Here is a 19439-nt window from a genome sequence, read left to right as displayed (position 1 = left end):
TCCTGTCAAGCCCATGGCTTACTTTTTGCTTAATAAGTACTGCTTGTATGTCTATGAGATTGCGTATTTTCGGGTATGCAGTGACCTGGCTGATTCACATTCCAAATATTGCATATTTGCTCCATTCCAATCCACTTATGTAGACCACTTTGTACACTCAATTCGGCTTAATTCTTAATTCCGCTGATTCGTTGCTTTGAAGCATAGATCGATTCCTGCAACGTTGGACTGTAGAGAATAGATAAGTTCTTATGTGTCGAAGCCGAACAAATTGTTTGCCAATATCAGAGTGTAGGAATGCTGGTACCCCATACGGATGGCAAATGTTTATTTGAAAAAAAAAAAATGTTTACTTTGAATTCAACTCACTCTTGGAAGTAAAAAACATACTTAAATAATAAGTCTAAGCTAATGGTTGTTTCTGTGAAGATTCTTTAATCGGAGCGGCCAAGCAACAGCGAAGAAGGCTGGAATGTAGAAGGATCCAACGGCATTGTATCTACCTTGGACAGCGGTAGAGCGAAGAAAAATCTGACGTAAATCTGAAAGAATAATGTTACGGTCGCTTACATGCTTGGTAAGAAAGTAGTGTGTCCAACGACGCCAAACACTTCGACTTTGGGACTTGAATGAAATCCATCTCTAACTGGGACATAGTCGTTTTTTGGGGACCAGTATGAACAAAAATATTTTGAGACGCACAATGCTTAAATTATTTGTACGAGTATATTATTTATATTTATAATATTTTGTGTATTAGAAGTGTAATAACTCAGAGCAAAATAATTTGTTATTTAACCTAAACTGTTGTTGGCCGGATATCTCTAAAAATGCTTCGTAGCTTAAAAATATTTAAGAAAAATTTATTTACCTAATCACTGGACCTCTTGCCTTTTTAGAACTTGTCAATAAATCGCGATTTTGTAAAGAAATTGTTTTTTAGGGCTTTTGTGAATGAAGAATGTTTAAAAAGTTGATCGAAAACCAATTAAGGTAAGCAATGTGTCATCGCTTACTCTGGGTTCGAAAATTAGATTACCACTTTCACACGCGCTTGCTGATTTTTAAAGTTAAATGAAATAAAGAACTATTTGTGTGGAGCACCGCTAAAAAGCTATTTAGGTTTTTGAGGCTGAAGCGATTTACAGAGCAGCACTGAACAAGCTATTATCATGTTTATTTATATTTGCTAATATGTTATAATTAGAAATGTCAATAAAAGGGTTATTAAAAAATGGCTCAGCAATATCAATCTGCTCTCGTCTAATCTTTTTTGCAGTGATAACAGCTACACGACAATGCACTTTTAAAAGTCACATTTCGTATTCCTTCAATACATAGCACACGTCGTTGTATCTGAATCGAGTTTAGAAATTCTTTATGAAAGCAATGGGGATCTAAAGGCAGAACTCACCTCCTCCGATTTCATCATGTTGCAGCATTGGCCAACACTCACCACTGGTTTGGGTGGTTTGAATAAAACAGAAGGCGATGCAACCATCAGGGGAATCGAAGGTACCGAGAAGGACTCGCAGAATCCGCGACACGCATTGGTTGTTATGGTGAACTCGACACAATCAGGGATAGACATTTTTCGAGTATTTCCAACTTTGTGGCATCCAGGACGCAGCCATGCGTCCTTCCCCATTGAGTTACTATCGCAGAGCAAAAGCCAGGGAATACAGCAAATAAGCACCACTAGTTGAAAAGACCTCATCTCGGCAACTGCTAAGATTGTCCATGGATTTGGCTTTTAAAGCGACACCGTATCCTGACGCCTGCGTAGGAAAACGAGGGCAAATTAAACATAGGTCTTACTATGGAGGTGAAGGTAGGGAAAAGGAACTTCATGAAATATTCATTAGCGATTAAAAAAGCTCGGTAATATACAAAGTTCGAATACTCTACGCGTATATAATAGTTAAAAATTTAATAGTTCATCGATAACAATTAAAATAACCATTTTAAGTAATACAAAGTAATAAAGATGGAGATGGGCAATGCATTATTGGTTTTTAGATAATTTCTATTTGAAATATTTTTAATTTAAAGAATGATTTTTTATCACTTTTATTTCAAATATTTTTAATATAATGATGTTTTTATACTCAATACATTTTCTATGTTAATTATTTAATTAATGAGTTTGCTCTATTATCATGAAATTTTTATAATATTTTTGCTTAAATGTACTTTACATTTACATTACATACATTTACATAAATGTACTTTAGATTTTAAGCCATCTTTACAACTGAAAAATGTAACTTATATTTAATATTACAATTTATTGATCCAACATTTTAAAGCAAGGAAAAAGTGGTACCAAAAAACCTTTAGCAGATGAACTTAGAACTATATTATAACTAACTTATCAACTAAAGAGCGAAAACTTCAGTAAAACTAACTTGGGCTAGTGATCTGCTCGCACTTGATTGTGTACTTTAATTTGAAATTAAATTTATTTTTGTTTCGTTTGATGATAACATCAATCGGCTTTATATTGCTTTATCGTGCAATTTACAAGTTGAAAAATAAAAGGGAAGATTGAGGATCATTTTTAAAATCTTATTTTGAGTTTTTTGCAATTTTTTAATATGAGTGCACAATTTCCCCAAATCTCAGAACATTAAAGGATAGTGGGTAGGAAAACTTGTTTGTAAATTAGTAATTTATTTTTAAAGGACAGCTTAGAGTTCCGATTAATAAACGGATATAATATGCGAATGGTCTTATTTATTTTGTCAACTGTTTTATTAATATGTTCCTTGAAGATAATCTTTTTATCAAGATGTATACCAAGGTACTTAACAGAGTTTTCCCAAGGAATATTATTATTGTCAATTACAAGATCACAATTTGGTAAGAATTTATTAGCACGCTTTTTTGTAAAAAAAAATTGCTTTTATTTTGTTGGCATTTAATTTAATTTCCATTTAGTTAAAAAGACAAATATTTCATTGAGAGTGTTGTAATATAATTTGAATATCAGAAGAAGATCCAGTACAGAGTATGGCCGCGTCATCTGCAAACATGAAAGTACGACAATTGACGAATGTCGGTATGTCATGCATGTAAACATTAAAAAGAGTGGGCGCGAGCACTGAACCTTGGGGGACTCCAGCTCAAACCAATTTCATTTTGGAGTTTATGCCGTTTAAACATGCATAAAAATTTCTATCTGACAAGAAATTTTGACTAAGTTTTAGAATATACATGGGAGTGTTGCATATTTTTAATTTGTGGATAAGACCGTTGTGCCATATCAGAAGCAGCCTCAACATCCAGTGTTAGCATGCCAACAGATTTTTTTTTTTTTGGCAAAACTTTGTTTAACTCATTTTACCACCTTATTAAGTGGATGAATAAAGCTTAAAGACTCCCTGTAGAATTGTTAGCAAGCTAATGGGACGATAGCTTTCTGGAGAGTTAGGAGGTTTTCCAGGCTTGGATATTGGGATGATTTTTCCAGTTTTCCATACAATAGGAAAATATCTAATCTTAAAACAATTATTAAATATAAGAGTTAAAAAAAATTAAACATTTTATCAGTGCCAGGAGATTTTTTTTTGACTTCGAAAGTTGATATGGCAGGTACATTCGAGGAAACTATCTGACAACTGAGATTATGTAAGGAAGTGTTAAAACTAAACCTAATGTTTCAGCATCTAAGAAATGGGAAGTTAAATTGTGTTTGTTCTCAAAAATATCTGATAGCAAGTTGGATTTCTCCAAACCCGTTGAAAACCGTTCATTGTTGTAATTAAAGCATGGAATGTTTGTTTTTAATTATTTTAGTTAATTTCCATAGTGGCTTGGAATCATTTGACAAGGCAGATAGTTTTTTGCCCTAAGAGTGATTATTAAATACCAAAAATTCTTGACGAGTCTTGGAGTTCAGGAAAGATTTTCTATGTATGTATTGATTAAGATTACAAAAGAAAACTGTTATATCGTATGGTCCAATAATTATACCAGGTTACTCGTAAAGTTTAAATTTCAATGAAAAGAATGCAATAGGTAAAATTAAACGTTTCCGAACATATAAATATAATATATAAATTCTTGATCAGAATTAATAGCGGAGTAGATCTGGGACGTCGAGATCTCAGGAACTATAAAAGCTAAAAGTTTTTGACCCATGTAGCCACGCCACAAAACACGCCACAGTTTTGAAAAATGTGTTGACTTTTTTCATGTTCCTATTTGTCTTTCAGCTTTCTATCGACATGCTAAAAATATTTTCGCCAGGCAAACTCTAACGCCCACAAGACCCCCAAAAATCTACACTTTTCAAAATGTTGTTTTTAATTTTTTATCGTTATGCCAAAAAGATTATTGAACTTTCTCAATCGCACTCCCACTAGCTGAGTAACCGCATTTCACTAGCATTTTACTATTCCGTTGGTAGCTGTTTATGGTCCGATCCGACTGATCTAAATCACACTGCTAAATGGGTTTATATATCCGTGAAAATAAAGTTTTTAAGTTTATATAAGCACCCTGTAAATTTATGCATGTAAAACGGAAGCTAAATATATTATATAAATGTAGATGTTTAATAAAAATCTCTATGTAAATGCAATTTTTGTACCCTTGACTCGTAGAGTAAAAGGGTACACTAGATTCGTTGAAATGTGTGTAGTATTTAGAATGAAGCGTTTCAGGATCTCTAACCGAGTCGATCCAACCATGTCCGTCTGTCCGTTTTTTTTCATTTTATTATTTTTTCCCAAATTTTTACCGATATTCCAGAAAATTGTGAAATTTTTAGTTTGCACTTCCACTAGCTGAGTAACGGGTATCTGATAGTTGGTGAACTCGACTATAGCATTCTATCTTGTTTTAATTAGTCTTGTATGTTTTTTTCGACTTGCTAAAAATCTTTTTGCCACCGCCCAAAACTGCACCACCCAGACTTTGCAAAAATGTTTTCATTTATTTTCGTTATCCTTTCTAACGCCCACAAACCCGCCCAACACTGTCACGCCAACACATTTTAAATTTGTTTAATTTAATTTTTTTCGGACTTTCTACCGACATTCCAGAAAATTTTGAAATGAGAAATTACTGTAACCTGAGTAACAGGTTTTTGATTGTCAGGGAACTCTACTACAGCGTTCCCTCTTGTTTTAATATTGTAATATATTTGTTTGCGAACTGTACGGTACCTTTTTAGATATACATACATACATACGTGTATATACATTTGCGTGTATACTTGACACCAATAATTATTTATTAATTAAATAAAATAATAGTAATGAAAATAATAATAATAAGTAATTTTAATTCTACTTGTTTAATTTCTTGTTAAAATTCTTCCAAAAATGGCTCTAATAGTAATTTTTTGTTTGATATCGTCTCGTAAGCAGTGCAAGTTGTCAAATGAGGATATCATGAGAGGATATTCTTCCAAAACTTCTTCTTTTCATTAACTTATTTAAGAACAATAGTCACTAGGATGTTTGATGTTAAATCAAAACAGCTCTGTAAGGCGAACTTCCGGTTCCTCGCAGTGCGAATGTGATGCAGGATAATGCAGGATGCTGGATTTTTGTCCCATTCGCTCTGATCGGCTGGAAGATAGCATTGAATCGCGGCCAACAAGGAGAGCTTGTTTTCAAAATTCGATAAAAATGCTTTAAACCTATTGTCTCTTACGATACTCTCAGGTACTACAAAGTCATTATTGGCTGCGGTTATAAATTTATTTGACGGACCCAACCAAATATGCAAAAAGCAAACCTATATGTTATTTTTTGCTTTGCGTGTAAGGTCCAAATAAAGATTACCTGTAAAAATTGTAGAGAAACAAATCTACGGAATACTTAAAACAGTTGAATCTAATTACGGTAACATATGGAAATTGGAAAAATAGCTGACGACGATTGAATAAAATGAATAATTCAGAATGATATTTTCTCAACTATAAAAAACCTGTTAGGTTTCAGCTAATGGTACTGTTAGTAAGATATTTCAATTTAGATAGGAATAACCTTAATACAAAATAAGAAAATCTGAAAATTTGAAATATCGCGGTCGTGATGACGAGATGAGTGGGCCACTTTTATAAGGGTCTTTGAGAATACTATAGTACATATGCCACTGCCTTCTCCAACGTAGAAAACATGTTACGATTCCAACGATGCCTGAAGAGAAAAGCATACGACCTAGTAAAACACAAGCTCTTACTTAATGGTTTCCGAGCTCATTACCACACCAAATACATTTTTTGGCCGAATAGATCAAATTCTTTAAACTGGGCAATGCACCCATGGATCCTACGGATGGAACCGTATCAAGCGGAAAGGCGTTAAGCGATTGGATGTATACGATCGCCAAAGCAGCTTCCACCGTAAATTCAACGTTTTATGCAAAGCCAAATAATGTGCACACTCACACTAGCTACAAAAACGGACATCTTCAGCACATCGAATTAAAAGAACTCGAACAGTTTCTAAAATCACATCTTGCTTTGTCCGCTAAAGTATGCAGCATCAAGTCTCACAGTGTGAAAAATTCCGAAATCTTACCTATGATGGAATGCAACTAATTGTTCGCGATTATCGCTTGTGCCTAAAAACACATGGAAGACGATGTCTTTCAACTAAGGTGTCCAGAGTTAGAGGATGTGAACGGAGACATCATCCTTTACTTCAGAAAGGTAGCTAAAAAGCTAAAAAAAGTAAAAGTAAAAGCTAAAAAGTACGAGCTAATCAGCAAGTACTCGCATTTTAATGGAATTCCTTTAAAATCTTGCTGGAATGCTGAACAAATGCTTTTGGCTAGAACGAACAACTGGAGCCTAGCCTCGAAAGAGAGCTTTAACGTCAAAAAAAAAAAACGTTTCGTTCCATCGATGATGAAAAAGTTCTACCATACTGAATGCCACCTGAACAGAAGTCGAAGGTCACTACGAAGTGAGGGTCACTACTTAAAAATTAAAGAAAGGGTATAATTAGAGAAAGGGTATGCAGTCGAGTTGTCCAGTTGCAACATAATTGATCAAAAAGAGCGCATTTGATGCTTACCAATATTTATTACCCACAACCAAAGTAAGCCGGAACAGGTTAAGTTTGTAAGGCATGAAGCAGCTAAATTTCATGAAAAGCCTGTCAACGATTTCATGTTCACTGGCGGTGATCTGCTGTAGCCGCTCATAGACGTTTTAGACTGTTTGTGGAGACATTGCTGAAATGTTCCTTAGAATTAGGATCATAACAGCAGATGCGCACACTCATCGTTTTATTTGGTTCAACAAGGAAACACACACTCCAAGAATATTTGGGATGAAAGCAAAACAACGTCGATGACTACATAGACATCCTAGTGACTGATGTAGAAGCGATCAATGTCACCTTAACAGACCCAGAGATACACTCTGCCGGAGGCTTTTATTTACATTTACAGGATTCTTCGGTGCATTCGCAATCCCCCAAGCCCAAGACGCAGAGGAAGTCCTCGGTATGCTTTGGAAACCGAAAACTGACATGTTTAAATATTTTTTCAGATTTGCGCGAATGAAAAGAAACGTTTTATTCGAAGCACCACAACCAATGAAACGAGATAATATATTTTACAAATCCTAATGTCTATATTTTACCTTTTAGGATTCTCGTCCTGCTTCACCATTGGCCCTAAAACGATCTTCAAGAAATCTGGCGTAGATGATTAGGCTGCGATGACATCCTACCGGCAAGTCAGCTTGTATTCTCAACGAACTGGAAAGTCCTGCTTTCCCAAGCCGCAACAATTCGAGTGCCACGGCACTACCCTACAAAACTTCATATCGCTGACACTATTGAAGTACACACGTTTGTGGGCGCCAGTGAGATCGGGTATGTTACTGATTGCTATTTTTGCATACAAAAGGGTGATGATATTACGGTAAAGGTAAGAAAAAGCAAAGAGCGAAAAAGCAGAAAAATTCAAAGAAAACCAACAATATGAAAATTGATCAACACACATATTAGACTAATTCAAGGACAGTACTTTCCTGGCTGATAATAGACCCGCGCACATTCGACTCCTTTGTAATGCACCGATTTGCAGAAAAACCACGAATGCTAATCAAGGGCACATGGTTCCGACAAAGCCAAACGTAGCAGACTGGGCAACAAAGTTAATCTCGCAGCCCAACGTCGTTGAATGGCTCTGCTGTTCCTTCGCCAACCAAAGGACCGGTCACTCCGGTCAGATTCCATAAACCAAAACATAAATCAAATTTGCCAAAGTTCCATAACAAAAGCCATCTAATAGTAAAGGACTACCATGAAAGAAGTCATCATATGCTTCCCGAAGGAACCATAAATTTAATACAATGGCAGTATTTTATTCCTCCATTGCGTGTCGTATTGATCCGAAAATCTTGTCAGCAATGTCAAAACAATTCTGCCGTCCCGGAACTACCGCAAATGGCACCACTGCCACCTGCCAGAGTCGCCAGGTATGAGAGGCCATTGGGCCAAAGGAAGAATTATAGAAGTCTGTACATCAAAGGATGGTCAGCAGCGATCCGTTACCATAAAAACTCTGTACTGTATAAATTGCTGTACTGGATGTATTGTATAAATCTAAATAAACTGTTGTAGCTGTTTACGTGGGGAAAATGTTACCACCTCAGCTCAGCTATTCTTTTAGTTTTATTGTCACCTTGAGATGTCGAGAACGATAGGACAGTTATAGCGCGATCTCAAAGAGAGAGGAAGACTTCGTAAAACTCCTAAAATATTACGTTTTTGAAATTAAATTTAAAAGGTGCATGTTATTTAATGGTCGGCTGCAACAAGGATAATAAAATGCCACTAAATTGTCGCAAAGCCATCGAATGGTGGCGTTAACCGGTCCCGCATGGCTATAGCGAATAGGATCCTCCTCTGCAACTAATAGATGTTCCGGAGTCAAGCAAACGACCATCAGTTCTCCTCAATATACATACTTGTGATTATGCTCTGACCACCAGCTTATTTCAAATAATGATTAACACGCCTAACGCGCTCTGGCCTCATCTCGAAATACTGCCGGGGATAAGTAAAACTGCATCGTTATTTATTGATCCACTTTCTGTTCGGACAACGAATACGAATATTTTGCAAGCATTGCTTGCGGTTTGCTTTCAAGGACATCCAAACGACTTACTCTGTGGATAGGTATATGAAGCAGCTAATGTTTTAATGAACTGATCTTAACGAGTCCTCTCTCCGATTGGCTACCAACAGTATTAACAGAGAAGCCAATACGGGAACTTTTTTGAAGAGTCTTGCTGCTGAAATTTCCTTATGCTGATATTTGCACGGCAATGTACGTTTGGATGCATCCTGATTCAGCTGGCTCATTTATGGAATGACATTAAATCTTTGCAGACAAAAGGAATTGTTGGACCTTAATAGACGCCACCAATCATCCTACCAAAGGATCATCCTGTTACAATGACTTATAAAAAACGCCCATAAACGCAACATGCATACTGGTCCTCGCGCTCTTCTTGCCATAATCCGATCCCAATATTACCCTATTGGGGGAGAAAAACCGTAAACAAGGCTGAAAAGAGGTGCGTCAGGTGTTTTTAAAAAAAAACCTCGCTTAGTTAAGCACATAATGGCGGATTTAGCGTTTGAAGTCACTGGCACAGACTTCTGTGGACTATTTTTCTACAAGCCTGAGGCGCCTAATAAGGCTCCTGTGAAATGCTACGTGTGTGTTTTCATGTGCTCTACAATTAAGGAGATACATTTGGAGCTCCATTAAAAATCTTTATACACTTGCTTTCCTGCATAGCGGAGGAAATCGAGTGGATAACCTCCTCGATCACCTCACTTTGATGGACTTTGGGAGTATCACTTTTACCGTGCTGTGGGCTCTCCCATCCTTACCTTCGATGAACTGAGAACCATTCTCTGCTACATATTTGCAATCGTTACTTATCGACCATTAGTATAAATTTCAAAGAGCTCTTTCGATCGTTATGTTTAACTCCAGCGCATTTTATGAATTGTGGTCCGCTTTCAAACTTAAACTCCAATCGCTTGGATAGCTGGCAGCGCCGGCATCGCCCACCTGCAGGAGATCTTCTGGTCCCGATGGAAGTAAGAGTATTTAAGCTTACTGCAGCAGCGATCGCAGTGGCACACTCCCAAGCCTGGTTTAGTTGTAGATGAAAACTTGTTACGGATGAAAACTTGCCACCCATGAAGTGGCATTTAGCGAGAGTCGTTGAGCTGCTACCTCCAAGAGATGGAGTCGTCCGAGCTACTGTACTGAGGACAGCAACAGGATTGACGGAGCAAGATTGACCTTAAAGATGCTATTGATAGCCACGATTCCAACGGGGGGATTATGTCGGGTCTCGCAGCCGAGGATTGTTGGCATTGTCACGGAAGCCGTTTAATAATAGCATCAAAAATAGCGTCCAAAAAGTTCCGCTTATTTACTTACTGCAAGCTGTCGTGTTAGTACATCTACTTTGTTGCTTACTGATGATACATGGAGCCATTAAGATCTGCGGCAGGTGTAAATCCGTCTCATTCTGTGTGTTCGGAGCAGATCGCCAGCACCTAGTCATCCGCGCACCTGTACTACTGCACCGGTGTACCAATGCACCTGTAGTGCTCTTCGGGACTCTCTTTTCGCCCTTCATTCTTCTATTGCTAAAGTTTTCGCGTTATCTATTCAGCTAAAGTACTTTTGTACACTTATGCCTGTATAATTATATTTTGAAACCATGCTTTTGCTTAGGCAGTCTGCATCTCCGAATAAACCAGAGCACAAATAAACAGAGCTTATATGAATATTAACATAACCTATTCGTGCGTTCTTATTAATTATCACCCAAAGGGTGACCCATCTGGTGACCCGTTATGATCGCAGTTTTTATCGGAGTTTGCAACTCGGTCTTGTTATTATTTAATAACATTTAAATAACGGCATACAAGCACTCGAACACATGAACAAGAGCACATGAACTTGATTTAAATTTTATTTAAACGCTGATTCTGCTAATCAGTTTTAAGAAGCTGATTTACAGGCGCGAGTGGAATGGATCAATTGCTTAAACTTGGCGTTTGATTTGGCGCAGACATCGTTGGAATAATGGGATTTTACGGAGATCTCGAGTGACAATCGGATTGAATTTTCCGCAGTTTTCTTGGATGTGAAGGGGAAACTAAACGTAAGATTAGTTGCTCATCGATGCGATTGCGATTGCCGGCTAGACCCGCTGCCAATTCAACATCTATTGACATAACTAACAATGCAGATTTTTTTCGATCTGGGAAGCCTCGTTTGCCAAACCTGGAAATCGCTCGTTTTCATGGAAATTATCCTTATTGTCTCGATTTTCCCGCAACTTTCACCACGTAGACTCGGGATCCTCCGAGGGAGGATGACACGAATGACACGAATTCGTGTCAAACTGTACTTTGCTAAAATTCAGGAAATGACGAAAGACATGACTTGGCATCTCGTTCGGACAAACTTATACCCAGCAGACGTCGTGTCGCGAGGATAAACCCCGAGAAAATTGCTGGACCATTTTTTTTTGGGCTAATGAGCATCAATTCCTTCTGCAAAGCTCGTCGCATTGGCCGTCCCTGTTAGATTCAGTAAAGGATCTGCCTCAGCGCCGTTCTGCGACTCTAATTGGAACCGTTTGCATTGACAATTCATCGAACTGCAAATTCCTCAACTCAAGTTGCAGTGCGTATTTGCAGAAATTCATCGATTTATTTCAAATCGCAGAGCCAAATCTATGTCATTAAAAGGCCGACTTTTACGGAGGAGACAACTCGTGAACTGTACTTCTTTTGAGGAGCATCCAGCTGGTTCACTTGGCAAAAGACTATGGATTTCTTAGCCAGGGCAAGCTGATTTCGCTTAGGCCTATACTCGGTTTCGATGGGTTACTTCCAGTCGATGGAAGGCTTCAGAACGCAAACCTGGACTACGATACTAGGCATCTAATACTTCTACCAGTACTTATCCAGTCACCAAGGCACTCATTGTTTATTATCATAAGAAATATTTGCATGCAGGATCAAAGGCGTTGCTTGCCCCATTACGACAAGGGTTCTGGCCGATTGGAGCCAACGAGTTTGTTGCTAACGTCATTAATAAATGCGTCCGATGGATGTTTTACAATGAATTTTCTATTTTGGGGGCAAGTAATGCGAAGCCTGCCAGCAAATCGAGTGCAGCCTAATCCAGCATTTCATACTACAGGAGTGGACTGTGTAGTGTACGTAGTTCGACAGATTTTAACTAGTTGGTCTTTTAATAGCGGGTGGTAATTACTAATAAAGAGGACCTTGTACTTCCTTCGCTAGGGATGCGCACTCTTGCTATGCTCGGGTCTAGCTCGCCGTAGGTCGGGGTTCTTTTAGCTTAGGATGGTACGAAACGATACTACATTTTAATAAGTGCGTCTTACTCAAAAACAATATTCCAAACTAAACTATCGATTAATAAAAGAAATGGCTTTATATTGATACTACGGATACACGCCGACACGTGTGAAGATAAGCTTCGGATTCTGATAAGTATTGGGAATTTGGATGTTAATAATTCCCTAATTCTTTACCCTCCCTACCATGACAATGCTACTTAAAATATTTACATTATCCCTTGGCCAAGTTCAAAATAACTCTACCACATATTTAAGAAAGTGTTCAACATAAGTACTCGACAAACCATTAAATCTATTTATTCACAATTCATTCTTTTTCAATATATCTTCAATTATAATTCCATTTATATAAATTCAGTTTAGTAAGCAGTTCCATTAAATCTCTTTTACAAACTAACAAATTTTCGTTTTCGTTCATTTTCGTTTATATTTAGTAAGTAAAATAAAGTATATAAAAGTAAAGTAATAAGCAAATAGTCATAAGTAATTGAATATAAAATTAGCAAATATAGCCGGGGGGTAGTAGGCTGTAGAGCAACCAAATGCTCTTATATAGGTCTGGCCTTCCTTACGCCTTGGGGTCGAATCTCTTTGCCACTTTCACACAAATCGCACACGGAAATTTATTGAAATATCAAACTCTTCTTTTTATGAGATTGGATATATATAACTAAATTATATTTCCACGTGTATGTGAAGTTTAATTGGGCAGCGTCAAAAATTGTGAGCGTTCGCCACGAGGTTTAATCCGATAATGAATTAAGCTTTGTGAAGCTACATGCCGGTGGTCACTGCTATAGCTTTCCTTTCCCTAACTGTACAATCGTACGATCATATTCTGTCCTGATTGGTCTAAGACAATTCTCTCACTTTTTGTGTTACACAAAAGCTGCTATAATTTAGGGCGAGGGTGTCTTCAAGAGTTATTGCAGTGTAAAGTTAAGTTGGTCACTACAACTGTTGTGGGCCATTCTACACAAACCAGAAACAAGACACCCAATAAGTGCTAATCCGCGGTCTTCGTTTGCTTTTCCATCAAGGTAGCTCATTTGCAAGTTGTCCAAATGTCCAAATATTCATATTACCTTTTATCTTATATTATATTTTATCCATTATGTATATTATCTTTTAATTTAAAAAATTAATTAAGCATTTTTAAGGACAGTTTTTTATCGACACATTTTTAAAGTAGTTTGAAATTTTTAAAATGCCTCGTTTCAGTAGACAAATTGCATCTCAACGTGCTTGAAGGCAAATGTTGAGAAATAGGGTAAATAGGGAAAATTAAGTAATAGTAAAAGGTGGAGAGGTTAACAAATTCAGTTTCTCAGCGTATGCGAAGAGAAGTTATCTAAGCGAGGGACTCAGAGGGCGTTAATACATCGTATCGTAGCTCAAGACGCTTGGCTCCCATATTTCGTGCGGAGGAACCAACCACAGATATACATATATCATTTTATACAGCGACAAAAAAGAGAGGACAGAGCTATGGAGCAGGTCTAAAATACTGTTGAGCATGGGGAAAGTCGTTTGAATCCTCCTCTTCGCGCAGTTGAGCAAGCAGCCGATTCTCGCCGTTTTATAAGACGGCGAGAATCGAGCTGTGGAGCAGGTCCAAAACACTGCCGAGCATAGGGAAATACGCTTGGATCCCGCATTTCGTGCGAGTGAACAAGCAGCTGATACTCGACGTCTATCGGAAAGCGACAAAACAGCGAAAATCTGGCTATGGAGCAGGAACAAAATACTGCAAACCATAGAAGAAGACGCTTGGATCCGGCGTATCGCACGGGTGAGCAAGAAGTAAATAGCCTGCGTCGAGCACAGGCAAGAGATACTTAGAACCGCTTATTAGAAAGGGAGCGTGATTGGGCTAACAGAACTAGAGCTAGGAGCGGGCGAGTAGGCGAGAAAAACACTTGCTCGACGAAGCGCACGATTAGCTGCTCGACAAGCAACGATCGATGCTATTAGAAATATACATCAAAAAGTAAGTCAGTATAGAAGCCTTAGTGGTAATAGGGAAGACGAAAATCTTCGGAATGCACTTCGAAGTCAGGTCTTGATATAACTCAGGAAAATAGGATTATTAGAATCAGACCTATTGAAATAGAAGCTCACATAGCAACATTCAATAGGAATAACTGACACTATTAGGTATTTAGTTAATATAGAGCTTTATAGAAAGCACAATGTGTCCGTTAACAAGCAGTGGATCTCTGACTTCCCATCCGATACTGTTCCATTCGTAGCATCTTAAGCTGATGTAGACTTTGTAGAGGGACAACTAGGCATCCAGCAGGAGGATGAAAATTCGGAGGCGCGTATTTCCGATCAGAATACAGAAGCCCAAGAACTACATCCTGGAGGATTTACAATAGCTCCAGGTGAGGGCCAAAAGCCTCTCGACGTAATTCTCGATGCTAATTCTGAAGAACTGGCATTCCCCAGCATATATGCTGGAAACAAAATACCATCTTCAGAAAGTTATACAACCAGATATACAAATCTGAGCTGATAAGTTATTCTTCATTTATAAGAAGTTGGAATTGATAAAAATTCGAAATAATATTTAAACTTGCTTACGTAAACGGAGCGCCTCCAGTGCTATCACACCTGCTTAACATACTAAATGAAGATTTTATGGGCAACTTAATTTGTCATGATTAGGGATATAGGATCCTTAGGGATATTCACACGTCTCCTGCCCACTAAAAAATGTCATGGCCTTGATTCGCCATGTTGGGCTTCCCACTTTTTTCATAATTCTATCGACGCTGAAGCTAGGTGGCCAGGTACTAAGCTAGGTACTAAGAGCTAGTGCTGCTCTAGCGCAATCTGGATAGGGTTAATATAAAATTCAAATTCACAGCTTAGGAAAAAGGGGCGGCTGATAATAACAAACCCAGTGACAAGCGCTAGATATTTTAATTACTGATATAGAGAAGTCTGTAAACTTATGAAAATACCTGGAGGTGTCTTTGGAAGTAATTTCGTTACTACCTATTATTGGCGAGTCGAGTTTCAACAGAGGGGTCGCCTCATATTCACGTCATGTTTTGGCTGAAAAATGCCCTGAAAGTAGGATCTAAACAAAGGAGTTAAGTAATGAAGAGTCTATGTCTAGTGTAATAGCCTTCATTGATCAGTTTGTAGCTGTGGATGTTACAAACCCAGATTTGGATCCGTAAGACGTTTATAAGACGGCGAGAATCGAGCTGTGGAGCAGGTCCAAAACACTGCCGAGCATAGGGAAATACGCTTGGATCCCGCATTTCGTGCGAGTGAACAAGCAGCTGATACTCGACGTCTATCGGAAAGCGACAAAACAGCGAAAATCTGGCTATGGAGCAGGAACAAAATACTGCAAACCATAGAAGAAGACGCTTGGATCCGGCGTATCGCACGGGTGAGCAAGAAGTAAATAGCCTGCGTCGAGCACAGGCAAGAGATACTTAGAACCGCTTATTAGAAAGGGAGCGTGATTGGGCTAACAGAACTAGAGCTAGGAGCGGGCGAGTAGGCGAGAAAAACACTTGCTCGACGAAGCGCACGATTAGCTGCTCGACAAGCAACGATCGATGCTATTAGAAATATACATCAAAAAGTAAGTCAGTATAGAAGCCTTAGTGGTAATAGGGAAGACGAAAATCTTCGGAATGCACTTCGAAGTCAGGTCTTGATATAACTCAGGAAAATAGGATTATTAGAATCAGACCTATTGAAATAGAAGCTCACATAGCAACATTCAATAGGAATAACTGACACTATTAGGTATTTAGTTAATATAGAGCTTTATAGAAAGCACAATGTGTCCGTTAACAAGCAGTGGATCTCTGACTTCCCATCCGATACTGTTCCATTCGTAGCATCTTAAGCTGATGTAGACTTTGTAGAGGGACAACTAGGCATCCAGCAGGAGGATGAAAATTCGGAGGCGCGTATTTCCGATCAGAATACAGAAGCCCAAGAACTACATCCTGGAGGATTTACAATAGCTCCAGGTGAGGGCCAAAAGCCTCTCGACGTAATTCTCGATGCTAATTCTGAAGAACTGGCATTCCCCAGCATATATGCTGGAAACAAAATACCATCTTCAGAAAGTTATACAACCAGATATACAAATCTGAGCTGATAAGTTATTCTTCATTTATAAGAAGTTGGAATTGATAAAAATTCGAAATAATATTTAAACTTGCTTACGTAAACGGAGCGCCTCCAGTGCTATCACACCTGCTTAACATACTAAATGAAGATTTTATGGGCAACTTAATTTGTCATGATTAGGGATATAGGATCCTTAGGGATATTCACACGTCTCCTGCCCACTAAAAAATGTCATGGCCTTGATTCGCCATGTTGGGCTTCCCACTTTTTTCATAATTCTATCGACGCTGAAGCTAGGTGGCCAGGTACTAAGCTAGGTACTAAGAGCTAGTGCTGCTCTAGCGCAATCTGGATAGGGTTAATATAAAATTCAAATTCACAGCTTAGGAAAAAGGGGCGGCTGATAATAACAAACCCAGTGACAAGCGCTAGATATTTTAATTACTGATATAGAGAAGTCTGTAAACTTATGAAAATACCTGGAGGTGTCTTTGGAAGTAATTTCGTTACTACCTATTATTGGCGAGTCGAGTTTCAACAGAGGGGTCGCCTCATATTCACGTCATGTTTTGGCTGAAAAATGCCCTGAAAGTAGGATCTAAACAAAGGAGTTAAGTAATGAAGAGTCTATGTCTAGTGTAATAGCCTTCATTGATCAGTTTGTAGCTGTGGATGTTACAAACCCAGATTTGGATCCGTATATTGAATACCAAAAGCATAAGTATGGGCAGTCGTGTCTTAATCTTAATCTTCTTCTTCTTCTGAAACTTAAATAGCAATGTGTTAGATGTTGATCCGGATAGCAATATCCGGGGAATAAGCTCCCGCTAATTATATCCCCTTTAAACTTAGCAAATTTATATTATATACTAATAAATACTTATATATTATATATTATATATTATATATTATATATTATATTATATATTATATATTATATATTATATATTATATATTATATATTATATATTATATATTATATATTATATATTATATATTATATATTATATATTATATATTTATATTATCTATTCTCTTATATATCTTATCTATTCTCTCTCTCTCTTCTCTCTTCTCTTATATTCTTCTTATCTTCTTCTCTCTTCTCTCTTCTCTCTTCTCTATTCTCTCTTCTCTCTTCTCTCTTCTCTCTTCTCTCTTCTCTCTTCTCTCTTCTCTCTTCTCTCTTCTCTCTTCTCTCTATCTTCTCTTCTCTCTTCTCTTCTCTCTTCTCTCTATATTATTATCTAGCAGGGCCGAAGATGGCCAGGGCAAAACCCTCATTTCTATAAAAAATAAAAATAAAGGGACCAAACAGAATAATTCAGCCATTAACACAAACAACGCTTCTGATCAGTCATCTGAGCCTATTGAGTTAGGCTCCACGATAACACAGCAACAGGAAGCGGTTAACCTGCAAATGCCAAGAGCGGGAGTATAACATAACACAAATAACGATTATAATCAGTCTTCTGAGCCTATGGAGTTAGGCTCCTATGACACAGCATAGACAATTTACCTCCTTCGGAACCAACCTGCAAATGCCAAGAGCGAGTATTCGAGGACAGAAAAGATCTGGTTCCACACGAATCACAGATCAAAGGCCCAGGGAGTGCAAAATACCATGCAACAGGCTGACGATAAAAATGACAGCGAATATGAATCACACAGCACCCCTCCCCCTAAACCGCCGCTTAGAAGACGTTGAACCGGGAAGCACTACTGTACTGTTGCAACATAAGCATTAGCGGCGAGTCAGCCGACATCCGTCCAAAAAGCTGACATTTCTTGTAGACAGGGCAGCAGTGCATTCTCAAAGACATACTTATAAACACATTTTTGCTATATCAGCAGTTCGTTTCTAAGGACCAAAATTTCGGAACACGAATATACATTCATGTTACCTTATATCAAGGAGAAGAATAAAGACAGAATTCATTCGATTGCCAACTTTGAACCAGCGTCTTAATTTTTGAAGACTCCACACAGAATAACAAACGAAGCCAAGTCAACAAAAGACTCCACACGAAATAACAAACGAAGCCCAGGCCAACCCAAAAGTGCAGAATAACACCTACCGCCGACTCCCCGGAGGTGACTGGCGCAGCCGGAAAACTGGAATGGATAATACAACATTAAACTTATTACTAATTTTATCGTAAGTAGTTGTTGAAGAAAAAAAAGAGTGAGAGTGAGGAAGTATGTTAAAATAGAATAAAAAGTGCAGAAAAATCCCAAATGTGATTCATAAGCCGCCTTAACAAACATACACTTTAAAAAAAAAAAGAAATCGACACCTAACTAAAACATAAATATGCTGTGGTCGTGAAAAGTGACGTGATATGTGCTTGTGTGAAATCAATCGCAGCCAAGTACGACATCACTATTTTCATGTGTACACATATATATGTAAAACAATCAAAACAATATACACACACACAAATATTTCAAATACAATATATAAAAAGTGAAGTGTACCTGATTGGCATCAATCGCTGATAAACCACTGCCGAAATATTAAAGGCCTGGTACTACATCACAAAAATATATAGTAACATATCCATTCTTACACCCACAACTCCCCATAAGATAATTATAAGCAACATAAACTATAATCTCATATACACACATTAATGTATACATTGTATGTAACAATTTCGTGACATATTCTACAACCCAGAAACACCATTAACATTTACCAACAAAATCACACACTCCATACCCACCATAGACAACACCCCTATCCACGCAAAATAGATAACTATAACTTTGGTTATAGACTTTAAGAAACTTAACGAAACAACCATCGCTGACAAGTATCCAATTCCAAAAATTCCCATGATACTGGCAAATTTAGGTAAAGCCAAATATTTAAAATGCTAGATTTAAAGTCCGGCTATCACCAGATATACCTGGTCGAGCATGACCG

At 37.8% G+C, this 19439-nt stretch overlaps 1 protein-coding gene across 1 annotated transcript in view; it reads right to left on the bottom strand.

Annotated features, from left to right (window-relative positions):
- Positions 1-1142: 1142 nt before the first annotated feature.
- Positions 1143-19439, bottom strand: part of LOC26526449 (thyrostimulin alpha-2 subunit) — a 74592-nt gene continuing 56295 nt past the window's right edge. The window contains exons 2-3 of the mRNA XM_015157318.2: positions 1415-1750; positions 1143-1356 (exon numbers count right to left, since the gene is read on the bottom strand). Of these exons, the coding sequence (XP_015012804.1) occupies positions 1264-1356; positions 1415-1750 (429 nt within the window). The 3' untranslated portion in view covers positions 1143-1263. The remainder of the gene's footprint in view (positions 1357-1414; positions 1751-19439) is intronic.

Source organism: Drosophila erecta, unplaced genomic scaffold (assembly GCF_003286155.1).
Source record: "Drosophila erecta strain 14021-0224.00,06,07 unplaced genomic scaffold, DereRS2 tig00000393-arrow-arrow-pilon, whole genome shotgun sequence".
Taxonomy (NCBI): Eukaryota; Metazoa; Arthropoda; class Insecta; order Diptera; family Drosophilidae; genus Drosophila; species Drosophila erecta.
The sequence above is the reverse complement of the archived record's forward strand: the minus strand, read 5'-3'. Positions and strand labels throughout refer to the sequence as shown.